This window comes from Bactrocera neohumeralis, chromosome 6 (genome assembly GCF_024586455.1).
Source record: "Bactrocera neohumeralis isolate Rockhampton chromosome 6, APGP_CSIRO_Bneo_wtdbg2-racon-allhic-juicebox.fasta_v2, whole genome shotgun sequence".
Classification (NCBI taxonomy): domain Eukaryota; kingdom Metazoa; phylum Arthropoda; class Insecta; order Diptera; family Tephritidae; genus Bactrocera; species Bactrocera neohumeralis.
Genome location: NC_065923.1, coordinates 79156083 through 79172946, shown reverse-complemented (window position 1 = coordinate 79172946; position 16864 = coordinate 79156083). Strand labels below are relative to the sequence as shown.

Genomic DNA, 16864 nt, shown 5'->3' with positions numbered 1-16864 from the left:
GCTTGCGGTATAATTATAGTGACAACATGTGAAACTATTTCGTTAACTAGTGAAAGCTTCAACAAATTATCTAAAATACTTTTAAATGATTTATGAGTTAAAAAATTTTGATACTAAGCATTTTAATTTTTAGTTAAAAAGTTTTAGGATTTTTTGGTGAAAGCTTTCGAAAGCTTTTGAATTTATTGACACTTTTAATGAGAAAGTGGGGAACTGTTCCACTATGCACATTCCTGTGGAATAGAGAATAAATACTTCAGCAGAATTTTTTAAATTGAAGCCATTATACGTAAATAGTATTTTATGAAATAAGTGAAAGCTTCCGAAAATAAATAAATAAAAGCTTTTGACTCTTATGAAGCAATAGAACTTTCCATATAAAAATATGAAGGTAGGAACTATTTTGCTAACTTGTGAAAGCTTCAACAAGTTTTGAAAATACTTTTAAAAGCTTCATGAGCTAAAAAATTTGTATACTAAGCATTTGAATGTACATACACACATGTATTTTGGGCACAAATGATTTTTATCAACTAAAAGATATTAAGAATTTTGGTGAAAGCTTTTGTAAGCTTTTGAATTCCCCAAAATTTTAACGAGAAGGAACATTTATGTATTTTCTGCACAAAATAAAAATTTATTAACTTTCGAAAGCTTTTGAGTTATCTGAAAATTTTAACGGAAAGGTGCCGAATTGTTGCCATATGCATATTTCTGTGGAATACAGAATTCATTTTCCAGCAGAATTTTTCAAATTAAAGCAATTTCGCTGCAAAGTGTTTTATGAAATAAGTGAAAGCTTTTAATATTTCTTATCTTAGTGTTTTTTTGTTGCGGAAACATGACAAATATTAATTTCAACTTTTGCCGCTTAATGTTTGATTGTTGATTTTTATGTGCATATGATATTTTAAAGTTTCAGCTACGTACTTTCTTAAATTAAGTTACACTTACTTAACGAATTAAAGCTTTCGAGCGATCTATCAAATTTGACCCGCAGCATACGCATAACTTCAGATCTCGAACTTGGCATCCCTACTCAGTTGTCAAAGAAGCGCGTAATCAGAGAACTGTCACTTCTAACTTGACATATTTAATATGTAGATAGCATGCACACATATAAAATCGTCTATACATACATACACACATACATATATACATACTCGTCGAGCTTTAGTTCCAAAAATGCAAGTGGCTGCTTTCACGTCAACACAATGTCAAGTTGACAATCTAAATTGTGTCAAACAGAGTACGATTAGAGGCGAATGCGCAGTGGCTGCAGCGAGTGAGCTTACTGATTAGGCGAAACAAGCATATACACTCCAACAACAACACACACATACAGTCAATGGAAGAGTATGCATGTGAAATTTGTTTGGCAGCAAGTTAATGGGCGAGCGGATGTGCCTGTCAAAAGCACACTCAAGCATATATGCAAGCCTCTAAGTGTAAGTATCTGTTGGCAGGCGAAACTTGGGAGGGTACACACATACACACGCACTAAAGAAGCTACCAGACGTGCACTCGTGACCTAAGTGACAGTGATTAGCTATAAATCACTGCCAAATGAAGTGTTTCAATGAGATTTTTCTGTTTTTTCGCCTTTTGTTGTTGTTGGTATTTAACTTTTGACATTCGGTTATTCAAAAATTGGCTTTTAATTTATTGGCATATCATTTAGTCTTTATTTTATTTGACACTTTTAACTTGCTGTCATTTCAAATCTTGCTAATAGCCAATGTGGCACTTACTTAGAAGCTGCGGTATTTTAGGGCTTGTGACCTTCAACCCACGTCACTGCAAAAAGGCAGTTTTTAGCTGTCAACTAGATCATAATTATCGCCCTGGTATTGTCAAAATTTTTAGTTAAAACCGCATAAAGCACACAAAACTAACCACGGTCAATGCGTCCTTGGTGGCAAGATTAATTTTCGCAAATACATACACATCTCTTCTTCTTCTTTATTAGCATAGACACTGGAGCATACATACATATAAGGGTCTCAAATCAGCTGACACAGGATGAATGCGCCACAGGCTCAGTAGAAATGTCAATGTTGCAAGGTAATAAATGTCATAGCTAACGCTGGGCCTAACTGTCACGCTGTCACTAAAGTTAATGCGCATTTAACGGCATATTTCTCACTGTATTTGTGTGAATGTGAGTGCCCTCGCACACCACGGGCATTTAGTTTCAAATTTCTTACGCACTCTCATATCTACTAAAAGACATTTTTTCGGATAAACGCAGTTAGTCAGTCCGCCGCGCCACAGTTAGTGGCATGCCGCATGGCGCGTTAATAACGCAACACCCTGCTGACACTAACAAGCCCAGCGCAACACAATCCTTGCCATTACAGCGCTAAGCGTTTACCTGGATCTTCGCAGCTCCGTTATCAGTCCACGTGAAAGTAGCGGCAACAGCAGCGGCAGCGGCCGTAAAAAGCCAGCAGCGCCAACGCACTGGACACTGTCGGGCATGAAGGTCAATTTGCGTTTTGTTGTGGCAGGTTAACTAGTTTGGTTTGACTTTGGCATTACCTGCGCGCTCCTGAGTTGGGTCGCTAGCAATTATCGGTTGGCTTGGTGTTGCCAGCCATGTCGAATTGTGTGGCGAATTTTGGTTGGTAGGAAAGGAAATTCGCGGAAAATTGTTGTGCATTTGGCATGAGAAAATTTCAGCTCTTATAATTTGTCTAAACCAGAAAGTAAGTCGATTTTATGGTTAGAAATTTGGAAATGCTTGCGGGTATTCGAGAGAAATTTGTTATTGGCAGGATTTTTCGTTAGAAAATTTTTAAATATACGAGAGTAGTAGTAGTAGCGGTTTAAGCGCACTACTGTAGCTGATTGTGTTGAAGGCGTGACTGGCACTCGAGCAGTTAGATTGAAATTAGTCACGAAAGACAACCAGATTTATTGGTGGAAAGTAATCGAACTGTCCTCGCATAGTGTCTTGTAATAAGTAGTTGGTACAGATTTTTTCTGTTCTACAGCATTCGTTGAGGACTAAATCAGTTGAGCCCGAGGACGAAGGAAGTTGAGGATGAAGCTGGTTGAGAATGAAACCAGTTGAGAATGAATCCAGTTGAGCATGAAACCAGTTGAGGACAAAAGCCAGTTGAGGACAGTTGAGAACAAAATCAGTTGAGGACAAAGACAGTTGAGGACGAAAGCAGTTGAGGATAAACCAGGTTGAGGACGACGTCAGTTGAGGACAAATCCAGATCAGGATGAAGCCAGTTGAGGACGAAGGCAGATGGGGACGAAGCCAGTTGAGGAAGAAACCAGTTGAGGACGGAGCTAGTAGGGAACGAAATCAGATGAGGACGAAGCTAGTTGAGGATGAAGTCAGTTGAGAACAAGGCCAGCTGAGCACGAAGCCAGTTGAGGACGAAAACAGTTGAGGACGAAGCCAGTTGAGGATGAATCCAGTTGAGGATGAATCCAGTTGATGATGAAGCCAGTTGTGGCGAAGCCTGTTGAAGACGAACTCGGTTATAGATAAAGCTAGTTGAGGACGAAGGCAGTTGAGAATAAAGCCAGTTGAGGACGAAGCCAGTTGAGGATGAAGCCAGTTGAGAACGAAGGCAGTTGAGAACGAAGGCAGTTGAGAACGAAGGCAGTTAAGGACGAAGCTAATTGAAGATAGTTGAGAACGAAGCCAGTTCACTGATTTTCTGAAAGAATACGCTGTAGCAAATACATTGGATTCTATAATAAATATTTCACGGTGCTGAACATGTCACTATGGATGTCTTTCGTAGAAGTAACTGAATAGCGAACCAATATCATGCAATTTGCTTGCTCCAAACATCGACTTTATTCTGAAGAGCATATTTTTTCTGAAACTAAAATTCCCCGACGCATCAAATTTAACCTAACCTAAACAAATATTGTCCTAACCTCAAATATAGTTGCATAAGTACTAGAGAACTCCCTCAAATTTGTCTTGAAGAACGCTCAATATCAGTTAAAAAGCAACTCCTTTTGTAACTAAAACTAAAACTGGCAACCTTCCAAGAGGCACCTCAAAATACTTGACATGAAATATATTGCATACTTTGGCTGATATGAAAATGAGCACTTAAATTAAATGCTCAACCAGTTACGTAAAAACAAAAACATGTGCAGACACGTACGAACCAACTGAGGCGAACAGGTGAAGTTCACAGTTTTTTTTTTGAAAATTGCTTGGGGCAAGTGCATAATATTTGATAACCAACAGCTCGTTGGAAGAGAAAAAAAAACCTAAAAACCCGCAAGCGCGTCCAACTAACCGATTATGCCGTAAGCGTACGGGTGTGTGTGTGGCTATGTGTGAGTGCAAACCATTTAAGCGACTTATCACATGCTGATGCCTTGTTTTAGATAAACTGAAATTTTCGTGGAAAATATCTTTTCCACTAAGAAAGGTCTGCCACTTACATTTGAGTGTGTGTTAGTATGCCTGCTTATATAGGGCCGTTCATGTCTTCGCAAAAGTATGCACTTTCAAATATTAGCGGATGACCGTAACAAATGCACTCCGTTATGGTAACTGAGAAATGCTCGAAAAGTCAGCGCAGCAGCAGCAGAAAGGCTGGCTGGAACAAATGGCAGATGCGGAAAATTGTTTGAGTTTTAATTTTTGGCGAAAAGTCAATATGCAATTTAAATATGTTTTAAATATATTGCTATTTTGCTCTGAGAGGTACATATACATACATACATACATATTTTTTGTGGAGATACTTACATATATGAAGAGTTTGTCGCCAAGTACGCATATTTTTCTGCGAAAAACCAAACGTCCTGTTGGAATCACATATTGTCCAAGTCTATATCATCCAATTCGGGCCAAAAATATTCGGTTGTCATTGAGCTTGTGATTCCCATTAACAGTGACGTGAAAGTCTTGATCATCATGGAAGAAGTACGGCCCAATGACGCCGCCGGCCCATAAACCGCACCAAACCGTAATTTTTTCGGAATGCATAGGTGACTCATGGAGTACGTGTGGATTGCTGCCAGACCAATAATGCATATTTTGCTTAATGACGAAGTCATTCAGTCAGAAATACGAATATACGACGATTCTGGTGGTCAAGCGGCTTCAGTTCTTGCGTCAATTTGATCTTGTAAGGATGTAGACCAAGATCTTTTTGCAAAATTCGCCACAACGATCACACAGAGATGGCAAGCGTTAGAAAACGACGTGTGAGATACAGATTTGTGTCTTTCTCATTTGATGCGTAAGCGGCAGTAAATTTCTCGACATTGCGGGCACTTCTTTGTCTCACTGCCATGGAACATTTTGTACTGTGTCAGTGGATTCAAATTTTTCCACTAGACGATCGATTGTTGACTTGACAGGACGATTATGACGACCATAAGTTGGACGTAGCACTTTTAAAGTTGACCTCACTGGCTCCGAATTTCGGTGTATATTTTATTGATTTCGACTCATTGTTGTATAGTATATTTTCCCATGATGAAATGGCAAACCTTACTGAAGATAAATGTCAAAAGACCGGGAATAAAATATGGGGTTGTTTGCTGTCCCTATCGGTCTACTTTTGTAGCATCAATATTGAAAATATCGTAAGATCGGACTACTGTACCATATAGCTGTCATACAAACTGAGCGATCAAAATTCAGTCTTTGTATGGAAAACTTTTTTGTTTGACGAGATATCTTCGTGAAATTTGATATGGGTCATAGTTTAAGGCAATAAAGTAATCTCAGAAGAAATTGTTCAGATCGAATCACTATAGCATATACATATGTAGTTGCCCTACAAGCTGAGCGATCCAAATCCAGTTTTTGTGAGGCCTATTTTGTATATATGAAGGGTATTGTAGCTTCGTTGCAACTGAAGTGAACTTTTTTGTCCCCTTTTTCAAATTTCATTATTTTTTTAATAAAATATATTTTTCAAAGAATTTTTAATATTTTTTTTCAGCAAAAAAAAATTTTAACTAAATAATACCTGCTGTTGAAATAAAAGAGTTTTCATTTTCGTTTCATATTTAGCTTTTTTATTTTCAATACTATAAAATGGCTTATATTTAAAATATTTACAATCGTATTCTTTATTTAAATTTTTAAATTATTACAGCCTAGTTTTTAGTTTACAAAGTTAAGCGCGCTTAACTGTCATTTGCTTTATTATTATCAACTTGTTTTTCTATACAAAAATTGCCGCTTACTAAAGTAATCAGTCAGTCAACATTCGTTTCGGAGGATGCTCGCTTTATTTTCAACGGAAATTTATGCTTTACATATACACACATATAATTCGCTTTACTTCCAGTGTCTAAGGCTGTGTACGCATGCGAGACAGAGTCTAAGATAACAAATTTCAAACGGCGCTGCGCATTAAGCCTTAGACATCAAAAGCTTTATTGTCTTATATAACATTAGTTTATTGCATCTAACTGTGCGCTGCTTACATTTCTACCTCACAGTCTGTTGGTTGTTGTATTTATTGTGGTGTTTCATTATTTATTATATAATATGGCATGCAGCGTTGGCTTTTCCAGTACAAAGCACAGCATGTGCATACATACATATGTACTCGTATACATATATATTTATGTAATATATATGAATGCTGTTATGCGTGTATGCATGTGTTTTGCTCTGCAGGAAAAGCCTTCGCCACTTAAGTACGCCTAAAATGTTTATTGCGTTAGAAGAAGGAAGAAAGGAGTTAAAGAGTCGGTAGAATGGACTTTAAAATGGCAGAAAATCTTAGCTTTTTGCTTTCGTTCTTGTTATTTGCTTACAATTTCATTACAACTGTGACTAAATAATATTTACAATTTAACAGTACATAGTTTTGGCGCAAATGCAACACTGTGTTTTTCATTTTGGCCACACCCCTAAACAGTTCTGCCGAAGGCGGACGGTTTCACATGCTCAATGCTCGATTACTTCGAATATTTACAGTAGTGCTAATGACTTTTGGTTAACAAAATTTTCGTTTTATTTTTTCAAATTATTCAAATTAACTTTTACCGTTATTTTTTATAGTTCTGTTTACATTTTTTGCATTAAAATATTTTCTATGTTTTTTCGTTTTAAAATTAAATTAAATTGTAGGACGTAGTATGCTGGTTGGCTTAAGAGCTAAGCGGCTTTTCACCATTGTTTTCTTACATTACTAATAGTAGACGCTGTTTCCTAATCGGTTTTTCGTATTTTACAATTTAAATATGTCTATACAATATTTTTTAATTCTTTACATACATATCACAATGTTTTTGTTGCTATATACTAGGCTTATATAATAAAATATTAAAATTTATTTAACAATTAAAGTTCAATTTTAAGTTATTTAGTACAATAAATGCAATGATTTTGCTGTTGATGAGGTGAGTGCGGTGTGTATGCGGGTAATAATGCTGTTTTACATAAAAATATGGAATGCATTGTGTTTGTTTGTGTTTTATGGTGAAATGATACAAATTATTAGAAAAAGTATAAAAAAAAAATAATTCAGTACTTAAATCGTGTGTTAGACTTAAATTGTGCGAGCTTTCTTTATTTTTTGTGGTAACAAACGGCGGACTGTAATGCTAATTTTAGTGGCTACGTGCTTTCACGAAGTGCATGAAAGCTTTAAAGAGCTTTTCAAGGTATTCTAAAGCTTTCAATCAATTGTCGCAGTATCGTGAAGCTTTCAATCAAATTTAGAGAATCCTTGCTTAAAGTTTCCTATTAGCGTTGAGCTTTCACTCATAGTTAGCAAAGCTTTCATTATATTTTTAACATTTGGACAGATTTTTGGATCGAATGCTGTTTTGTACAAATTATGCGATAAAAAAAGCAGTCAAAGTTTTTCTGGAAAAGTTTCTCAGTTCTTTAGAGCTTTCACTCCAGTTTAGAGCTTTCACTCAAGTTTAGCAGGGCTTTCATTAAACTTTTAATACTGTTCAAAAGGTTTGACAGCTTTTTGGATCTAATGCAGTAGAAAAGGCAGCCATTTGAAGAACTTTTTAGCTTTCATCGAAAACTTGCGGAGCTGAATGCGAAAATAATAGTTAAAAAGCAATAATAAATATTCCTAAATATTTCTTTTAAATTTTTTAAACATCGCTGCCTGCAATATTTCTATATTCTGCCCACTTTGCCTCACATTTTGCCCAAAAATTTTCTGCTGTAGTTACTTCTTTCTGTTGATTACTATTTTTGTTGCGTTTTTAACTAAACTAAACCGTAGCGTTATATGAAAATCATGCAACGGTCAGTCATCAACGCGCTTGACAGAGTCCGTCAAAAAGTCGGCCGCGTTAGTGAGCGAAAAATCGATCTATGTCAGTCACATTTGTTTTGCGCGCTAGCCGTAATCAACGTATCGATCGGACGCTCTGACGCGCTCATCGTTTGACTACTTGTCGTTGCGTCGTACCCTGCTGAGTTGTGTATAACTGTTTTGTCTTGTTTTTTCTTCACTAAACACACTCGCATACAGCATTTTTATTACTGCTTGCCTGTCTTTCTGTCTCTTCCCCTATTTGTTGCCAGTTCAGCCGCCTGTGGCACCTACTTTCGCCTTCTGCACAGCCTTTTGTTCGTCTGCTTCGCTCTTTACTTCCAACACTTTTTGCCTACCTCATCTCAGGTCGATCTTCAAATAGCACACTATGGTGCGGCATCAAGTGCTGTAGCTGAAGCAACGATCTTGCTGCTTGACGCCGTCGATCGACCAAGTGCATGTCTGGCGATCCACTTGGCCGCCTCTTTTTCTACCTAAGCAACGCTGTGTCGCTTTTGGGTCGACATACGTTTGCAGCTGGCTGTCTGTTGGTCTGTCTACCGTCTAAGCGACTAACTGGCAGTCGGACGCGTAAAGTTGTTTCTTTGACGATCGCTAGCTCTCTCTCTTTCATTCGCTATACCTGTCTCCTTCGCTCTCTCTTGTGCTCTCGAACACTTTATCGATCGCTTAACCTGTCTACCTTTTCAGCGCTGTTTCGTAGTCGTTTTGTTTGTGTCTGTTTTGTTACCGTTTTATGTTGTTGTTGTTGTTACTTTATTATGCCATTCTCTGTAACCGGCCGCAGTCGTCTGCACGCTTTTTATGTAGCCAACTTTGTGTTTGCGTCCACTTAATTTCTTGCTCTGGCTTTTGCTCTTATTTCGCTTATTACTTTTAGCTGCAATTTTGCATTGAACTTTTCTGTACGCTGCATAGTTGTTGTTGTTGTTTTTTAACAATATTTTTGTTCGGTGCCTTTTTATGATTGTTGCATGCAACATCAATTTTCTGTAGCGCTTTGGAGCACAGGAAGCTCATAATGGCCAGTGAGTAGGAAAAACAACTTGATATAAAACAGCAACAACAATAATACCAAAAGCACGCTGCCTTGCAATGTAAAACGTGCATAATGAACAACAACAATATGCCAATAACAACTACTATACATAACATTCGCAGGCGCAGAGTTGTGTGCGGCAACTAGTTTGTGGCAACATTGCCATGGCCAACATAATATTAATGCGGTTAGCTTGTCTCAGGCGATTTGTTGTTGCTGTTTGGCAAAATATATGCACAGTTTTGTATGCGTTTCGGTTGTACGTTTCGGTTTTTGTAATTTTTTATTTCTTTTTTTATTTTTTTCGATTTGTCTTTACTTTTTGGCCGCCTATGTAAGCATTTTTGTAGCTTTTGCCACACTGCTTTCAATGCAACTTACAACTGTTGCGTTTTTTGGTTAAAGTCAAATGTCCGAAATGCGAGCTAACAAGCCGCTGTAAAATAATTGTTGCGCTCAAGCAAAAATGCTTGTTGAGGCAGTCGTTTTGAATGCGTTTTTAATTAGTCAGCGAAGTTCAAGGCGCCCCTTAACGAAATTAACGCAAATGTGGCAAGAAAAAAATTACAAAAATTTCACAAAATAATTGCAAGAAATGAAAAATCAGCAAATTTAATTTTAGTTAAAAATAGAATTTACAATCATTAAATGAAAAAGTTCTTGCCACAAAAATCAAACAACTTTACACACTAACCACGGCAATTAATTTCAAAAATTCTGCGTCTATTAAAAAAATAACTTTATTTTAGTACAAAAGAATGCCGTTTGATTTAGACGCGCAGACAATAGCTGCGGTGCGCCGGTCACGCAGCCAGCAAGCCAACAGGCGACAACTTTAACGTGACTAACTGCTTTCATTGCAACATAATCGCAAAAAAAATTGTATAACAACAACAACAAAAAGTGGCAAACAACGCTGCACACATACACTCAAACAATTGCACAAAGCATGCCAAAGCAATATGTGCCAATAGGCATGTTGCACGAAGTAAATGTTCAATGCCAAATCGAATTTCGCCTATTGACGCGCCGTGCTTTGTTGTTTTTGTTTTTTCGTTTTTAATTTAATAGCAAATACGTTTGAGAAATAGTTTTTCAACATGTATTTGTTGGTATTTTTGTGCTTCGTGCCAGCGTTGCATGCAGCGCGGCGTTGTTTTTCTTTTTACTGCCGAAAATACTGCCTTTGAACGCACACACACACAGCTGTTGAGTTTTGTTTCGGCGATTTGTTTGACCTGAATTCGGAAAATGCCTACAAAACGCTTTTGAATGGAAATTTCAAAATGTGAAAGGCGAAAATGCAGACAGCAATGAAGTTGCATGTGTCTGCGGATGAGAGTAGCACCATATTAGTGAATGTTGTGCGCAAGTGAGCGCGTTAGTAATATGTAAATAGCCGATCGTCATATAAGATCTGCAGTTTAGCTGATAATGTTCAAGCACAACACAAATGACGCTGACCCAGAAACGAAGCTCGAAGTAAAATTTTTGATATTCGAAATAGTGTTTGAACTAAGCGCAATGCAACACAGTTGAAAAGTTGATGAACGCAAGGGGTCTTCAGTTACCAAAAGCTTGCAGTTAGCTTGTCAGCATTCCATAATACACTTGCCACACCACTAGCAAACTATAGCCACGTCTAGCCTATTGAAGCGCTCAGCGCGCACATTACTGCGTCAATTTTAGCACACACAACACCTCCCCCACTAAACCAACAGTTGTTTATAAACACATACACACACGCGCGTTCACTTACACATTAGAAACTACTGCTACCGCTGCTGGCGCCTTCAGCGCCCAACTCTTAGATATGCACGCCCATTGTGCGGCCGGAACTCTGCGAGCTACCACCCGCCGCTGAGGACTGCGTCGTGATGCTGCGCGGACTGGGGCATGGCGGTGGAGGCAATTGCTGCTGTTGTATGCTGCTAGGTGGCGCGCCTGCGCTGGCTGCTGTCGGCAGCAGCTGTTGTGACTGTTGTGGCGGCAGCGGCAGTTGTGCGCACTGCACCGGCGCACCCATTAGCATAGCTGCCTGCTGGTGTTGTTGCTGTTGCGCTGCAGCCGCCGCGGCGGCCGAATTGTTTCGATTGTGATTCTGTCGACTGCCATTGATGTTGTGATGCATTTGCGAGCGGAAGCTGGCATGTTGTAGCTGATGATGTTGCAGCGCGGCCTGCGGATGCATGTGGTGCATGTGATGAGCGCCGGTTGACATATTGCCGACAGCGCCGCCACTACCAGCGCCCGCTGACAGCATGTGATGTGCATGGTGATGATGTGTGGGTGGCAGCTGAGCGATGGGCATGTGCACGCCTACACCGGTGCAACCGCCCACGCCAGCGTTGCGCATGCGGCGCTGATTGTTCGGCACGTCGGGTAAGGCGAAGCGCAGCTTCTCCCAAAACAGTTTGTCACCCCACTGCAGGTATGTGTTGGTTTTCAAGTAGAGACGCAGTTCTGGGTCGATATCCTTTTGTGGCACCTCGCCGAGCACGATCAGTATGAGCCGGCGTCGACGGTCGCGTAGCACTGACTGATGCGCCGATTTGAATTCAAAGCGGCACCATTCGGATTTAATGAAATTCTCGGAGAGCACCATAATGGTGCGTCTTGAGGTATCAATAGCTTGCACGATGGCATCAGCCATATAACCACCAACCGGAAAGTCGCGATGATGTAAGCAGAGCTTGTAGCGCGTGTCACCTTGTTCGAGCATAGGCGCTAGATCCTCGCAAACGAAAGCTTCATCCTTCGAGCTGTACGAGATAAAGGCGTCGAAGAGTTTTTCACGTTCATTCTTGTCAACATCGCGATGCGCATTGCAGAAGAGCCGTATGCCGAAGCGTGAGTGACACCAGACGCGCATCTCCTGACGGAAGATGAACACGAGCAGCGTGCAGATGATCACGAAAACGAAGCTGGTCAAGACGGCTACGAGTATCGGCACATATTCATGCATCGGCGGCTGTGAGAGTATCATTTTCGTCGAGGTCATGTTGCCATTGATGATCACATTATCGTTGGGATCTGCCGCACCCAAAGGCGACTGATGCTGTGGCGCTTGCAGACCACCATTGCAGGCGACGAAGCGCGTTTGCGCGTCCAGCAGTGGATCGCCACTCAAGTAGATGGCATATTGCTCAGCATCCACTTGTTGGCCGCTCCCTGCGCTGTTGTTGTCAGTCGTTGTTGCATTACTACCGGCGAGCAGTGCGCAACGCAGCTTCACCTTATCCTGCACAGATTCACGCCGATTGACGTAGTCACGTAATTTGTCGATGAACTCACAATTGCAAGACCACGGATTGCCCGCCAGCCGCAGCTCATTCAGATACGCGGGCAGGAAGTTCCAAACAGCGAACTCGGTGATGGCGTTATGATCGAGCCGCAGTATTTTCAGGTGATATAGGTGCGTGAAAGTGAGCGTATCAATGGTGGCGATGGCATTATGTTGCAGGTACAGTTCCTGCAGATTGTCCAAACCCTGAAACTCATTACCATTCAGCTGACGCAAATTGTTGTGGTTCAGCTGCAGCACTTCGAGCTCAAGCAGCCCGTAAAATGTACGATTGTGCACGATTTCGATGCGCGAATGATTCAAGTGTAGCACCTTTAGACGCTTGCGTCCAATAAATGCGTGGCTGGAGAGTTCGCGGAAGTTATTGCCATCCAAATACAGTTGCGTGGCGTCCATGGGTATATGCGAAGGCAGCGTGCGATCGTAGGCGGAACGCGAGCAGTCCACGACATTCGATGTCCACGATTGATCGTGATAGCAGGCACAACGATCGGGACACTCCATTTTGCAGTCGCACGCGTAGAAGTCACAGCAGTGGCACAAAGCAAAGCAGTGCGCCTCGTACTTGCAGAGGAACTCATTCGATTTAGCCTCGATTAGCGGCACGTGCGTCTTACCGCGCGCATACGACAACTTACAGTAGATCTGATCGAGATCCATGAGCTGCGGTTGCGTGCGTGACTCGCTGTTGACCTTCTGCAGCCAATCTAGATTGCAATCGCACTCGAACGGATTGTGGCCAATGTAAAATTCGGGTATGTCCTTGTCGTCCGGTATGGGCGATAGGCGCAAAGCATTCGGCTCCAGCGTGGTAAGCCGATTCCGTATCAGGTCCACGCGCGTCAGATTGGGTTTCTTAAAAAATGTGTACGGTTGTATTTTGCTGATCAAATTATCGTTCAAGTATAAAACCTCCACGCTATTCGGTATCGAACTCGCCGTAATCTCGCTTAACATATTCGAGCTGGCATCGAATGTGCTCAGGCTAAGCTCATTTTCGATTTCGAAATAGTTGCCCAGCTGCGTGATGCGGTTGGCACGCACATCCAGCCACTGCAAACCGGTCGGTATGTGCGAGTAGTCGAACTTCTCCAAGCGATTATCCGAAATGTTAAGCCACACCAAATTTGGCAACTCGGTGAATAAGCCATCGATGCTCTTCAAGTGATTGCCATCCAAACGTATGGCCTGCAGCTGTGTGTTGCGGTGCAGCGCGCCCCCCTCGATGCCTTTGATTTTATTGCCGGACAAATTCAGTATCTGCAGCGATGACATGCGATCGAAGACACCGCGTCGTATGAACTCAATGCTATTCTCCGTCAAACGCAAGCCATACAAGTTGGCCATTGCCGAAACGCTGGTATTTTCAATGTTCTTAATTAGATTCTCGCCAATGTCGAGCGTCTTTAGCAGCGGCACAGCGCTCAACGCATCCGGTATGCTCTTCAGCTTATTGCCATTCAAATGCAGATCTTGTATGCTCGAGCAATTGCGCAATGCTTGCGTGTCTATTTTCGTGATGGCATTGTAGTCGAGACTCAGCACGAGTATGCCGTACAGGCCGCGCAATGTGTGCGGTCCCAGCATCGATATGCGGTTATTGGATAAGATGAGCGTATGCAAGTTGGCAAGATCGGCGAAGGCGCCGTCTGGTATGTGATCGATGTAATTCTCCTCCAGTTTCAATATCTGCAACGAGCTGAGCGAACGAAAGATGCTTGCCTCCAGCTTGCTAATCTTATTCGCTGACAGATCGAGCAATACCAGACGCTTCAAGCCCACGAATGTGGCGGCATTGACCCATTGCGAGTTCAATTCGTTCGCTGATAAGTCCAGCACCAGCAAATCAGCCAGATCGCTGAAGAGACCAGGCGCCAACACATTAATACTGTTATTCTTCAAGTAGATCTCCTTAACATATTTCGCCTCGGCGAAAAGCTCTGGCGGCAGCGAGGTCAAACGATTACCGGACAGATTGACAATGGAGAGCGAGACTAAGCCCTCGAAAGCGCGATCTGCGATAAAGTTCATGCCGTTACGCGCTAAATTCAAATTACTAAGGCGTCCCAAACCGGAGAAGATCGCCGATGGCAGATTGGCAATCTTATTGGCGCTCAAATCGATGTGCGTCAGCGATGTGCCACATATGCGTGACTTGCGTGAGCTCAACGCCGCGCTAAAGTGGAAATTGCCAATATCTTGTATTTCATTATGCGAGATATTGAGCTGTGTCAGCACCTTCAACGGGCACACCATGCCATCCGGTATCAGCCAGATATTATTCAAGCTCAAATCCAAACGATCGAGCTGGCGAAATTCGCTAAAACTGCTGCTCGCTATATCCAGCGACATGGTCGACCAGTCACCGTTATGCGTGCGTATGGTGAGATTGCGCAAATCCTGCAAGCCACGAAACGAGCCTTCCGTTATATTGCCGAGTTTGCAGTACTCGATGGTCAGCGCGCGCAGCTCGACCAACGAACGAAAGGAGTCCGGACTGAGACTGCTCTGGAAGAAGAGCGCATCATTGCACTCCAGCCGTAGACGTATCGTATTCTGTGGTTGTATAACGCTGAAGTTGGTGTTCTCCAACTCCGAGTTGATGGTGCGCAGATGGCAGACGAGCGTAATGTCCGCCTCGCTGGTGCCGGACCAGCGACACTCGTCGGGCGCCTGATAGAGCACTGTTTTGCTAAGCGCCGCGCCGAGCACCGGTATGATGACGGTGATGAGCACGGAGAGAATGGTCTTGGAGATGAGTGTCATTTTGGTGGACATTGTGTTGTTGGAATTTTGTGTTGATTTTGGTTTTTTTAAATTGAATTTTGTTTGATTTCGTAGATAATTTGTGATTTTTTGGGTTGTGCGTCTTTGCTGCAGAGATTTCTTGCTTCAGCGCATAAACACACAAACACATTAATCAAATATTTTAACACACGCGCACACTTTATGAGCGTGTTGCTTATGTTTGTGGCGTTAGAAACCTTATTTCTTTAATTTGCGCATTTTAGGCGTGACTTATGCGTTTATTTTGTTGCAAGAAAATTTTTTTTTTCAATTTTTCGCACTAATTTTGTGCCACTACACACTTTTGCACTCTGCGCTGCATTATTGTTGTTTTTTAATTTTTTTATTTAAATTCAATTTTTTTTTAAATTTTTTGTTTAATATTTTTAGCTTCTTTTTTGTTGCAAATAGTTTATTTTCTGTGCCGCGCTACCGGAAACCCGTAATCCAAGTGTTGTCTGCGGCGTACGAAACGAACTTGTAAGCGTTTAAATAAATTCGTTGAGTTGGTCGAATTTCATTTTTTGCCTGCGTCAACCTTGTTTTTTCTTAATACTTTGAGTAGAGCCTATAGCCAGCACTTTGCACTTCAATTTTATTAAAAAAAATTATTCTTCGCATTTATGCTTGTGTCAACACTTAACTATATGTAGATATATACACCGCTGTATACACATATATAAATCTCATATATTTTATTTCTTTTTAGATATTTTGTAAACCAGCCGACGTGCACAGCGAAGTTGTGCGATCGTCACGAACTCTACTCACAAACTGATTACTCAAAGTGCATGCAGTCGATTAACTACTAAAAGTAAATGCCAAATAGCTGGTCGGAGTAGCTAGAGCGCGGCGGAGACCACGCATATAAAATGCATTATTAAACAAAGTGGCGAGCTGAGTGTGGCAGTGAGCGTGCCCTGGGCAGTCAATAAGGTAAGTGAGTTTGTTTGAGTAAGAAATCAGGCGATGCAGACAGTCTTGCAGCACTTGCGAGACCAGCATGAGAGAGCGCGTACGCGGGCAGTGCTCACTTTGGTGGTTGATCTATGATTTCAGTTTTCTAATTTGCTGGGTATGCTCACATTAACGGCAAAGCAACTTTGGCTTTGACTTTGAGCGCATATCAGCGCGCTCAGAACCAGTTCGAGTTTGTTGTTTGCTCATCACTATTTGAGCGGCAATCGAACGTTAAACGTATTGTTGTTTTTATGCGGGTTATGCCGGCGATTCATGTGCTCTTCTGAGCGCAAATATATATGTAGTTGGATGTTGTCTGGAGCATCTAAGACGCGTTTTTCATAGAATTGCATAAGATAACTCTGAGTTTGGTAGATAAACACTAGCTTGCTGGATAAGATAGCTGCTATTTGTAACTGCGGCAGCTCCTTGGTTTTACTTAGTTTTTAATTTGTACGATTTTTGGAACCACTTCGAGCAAAACTGAAGATTTCGCGCTCACAAAGTCTC

At 41.3% G+C, this 16864-nt stretch overlaps 1 protein-coding gene and 1 long non-coding RNA gene across 2 annotated transcripts in view; one reads left to right on the top strand and one right to left on the bottom strand.

Moving 5' to 3' along the window:
- The window catches only part of LOC126761296 (uncharacterized), a 159117-nt gene extending 142791 nt beyond the window's left edge, over positions 1-16326 (top strand). The window contains exon 3 of the long non-coding RNA XR_007667354.1: positions 16104-16326. This is a non-coding gene — a long non-coding RNA (uncharacterized LOC126761296). The remainder of the gene's footprint in view (positions 1-16103) is intronic.
- On the bottom strand, positions 7256-16153 carry LOC126761292 (toll-like receptor Tollo). Its single transcript, XM_050477341.1, has one exon. The coding sequence runs from the start codon at positions 15383-15385 to the stop codon at positions 11111-11113; it is 4275 nt and encodes a 1424-aa protein (XP_050333298.1). The 5' UTR covers positions 15386-16153; the 3' UTR covers positions 7256-11110.
- Positions 16327-16864: the final 538 nt, after the last annotated feature.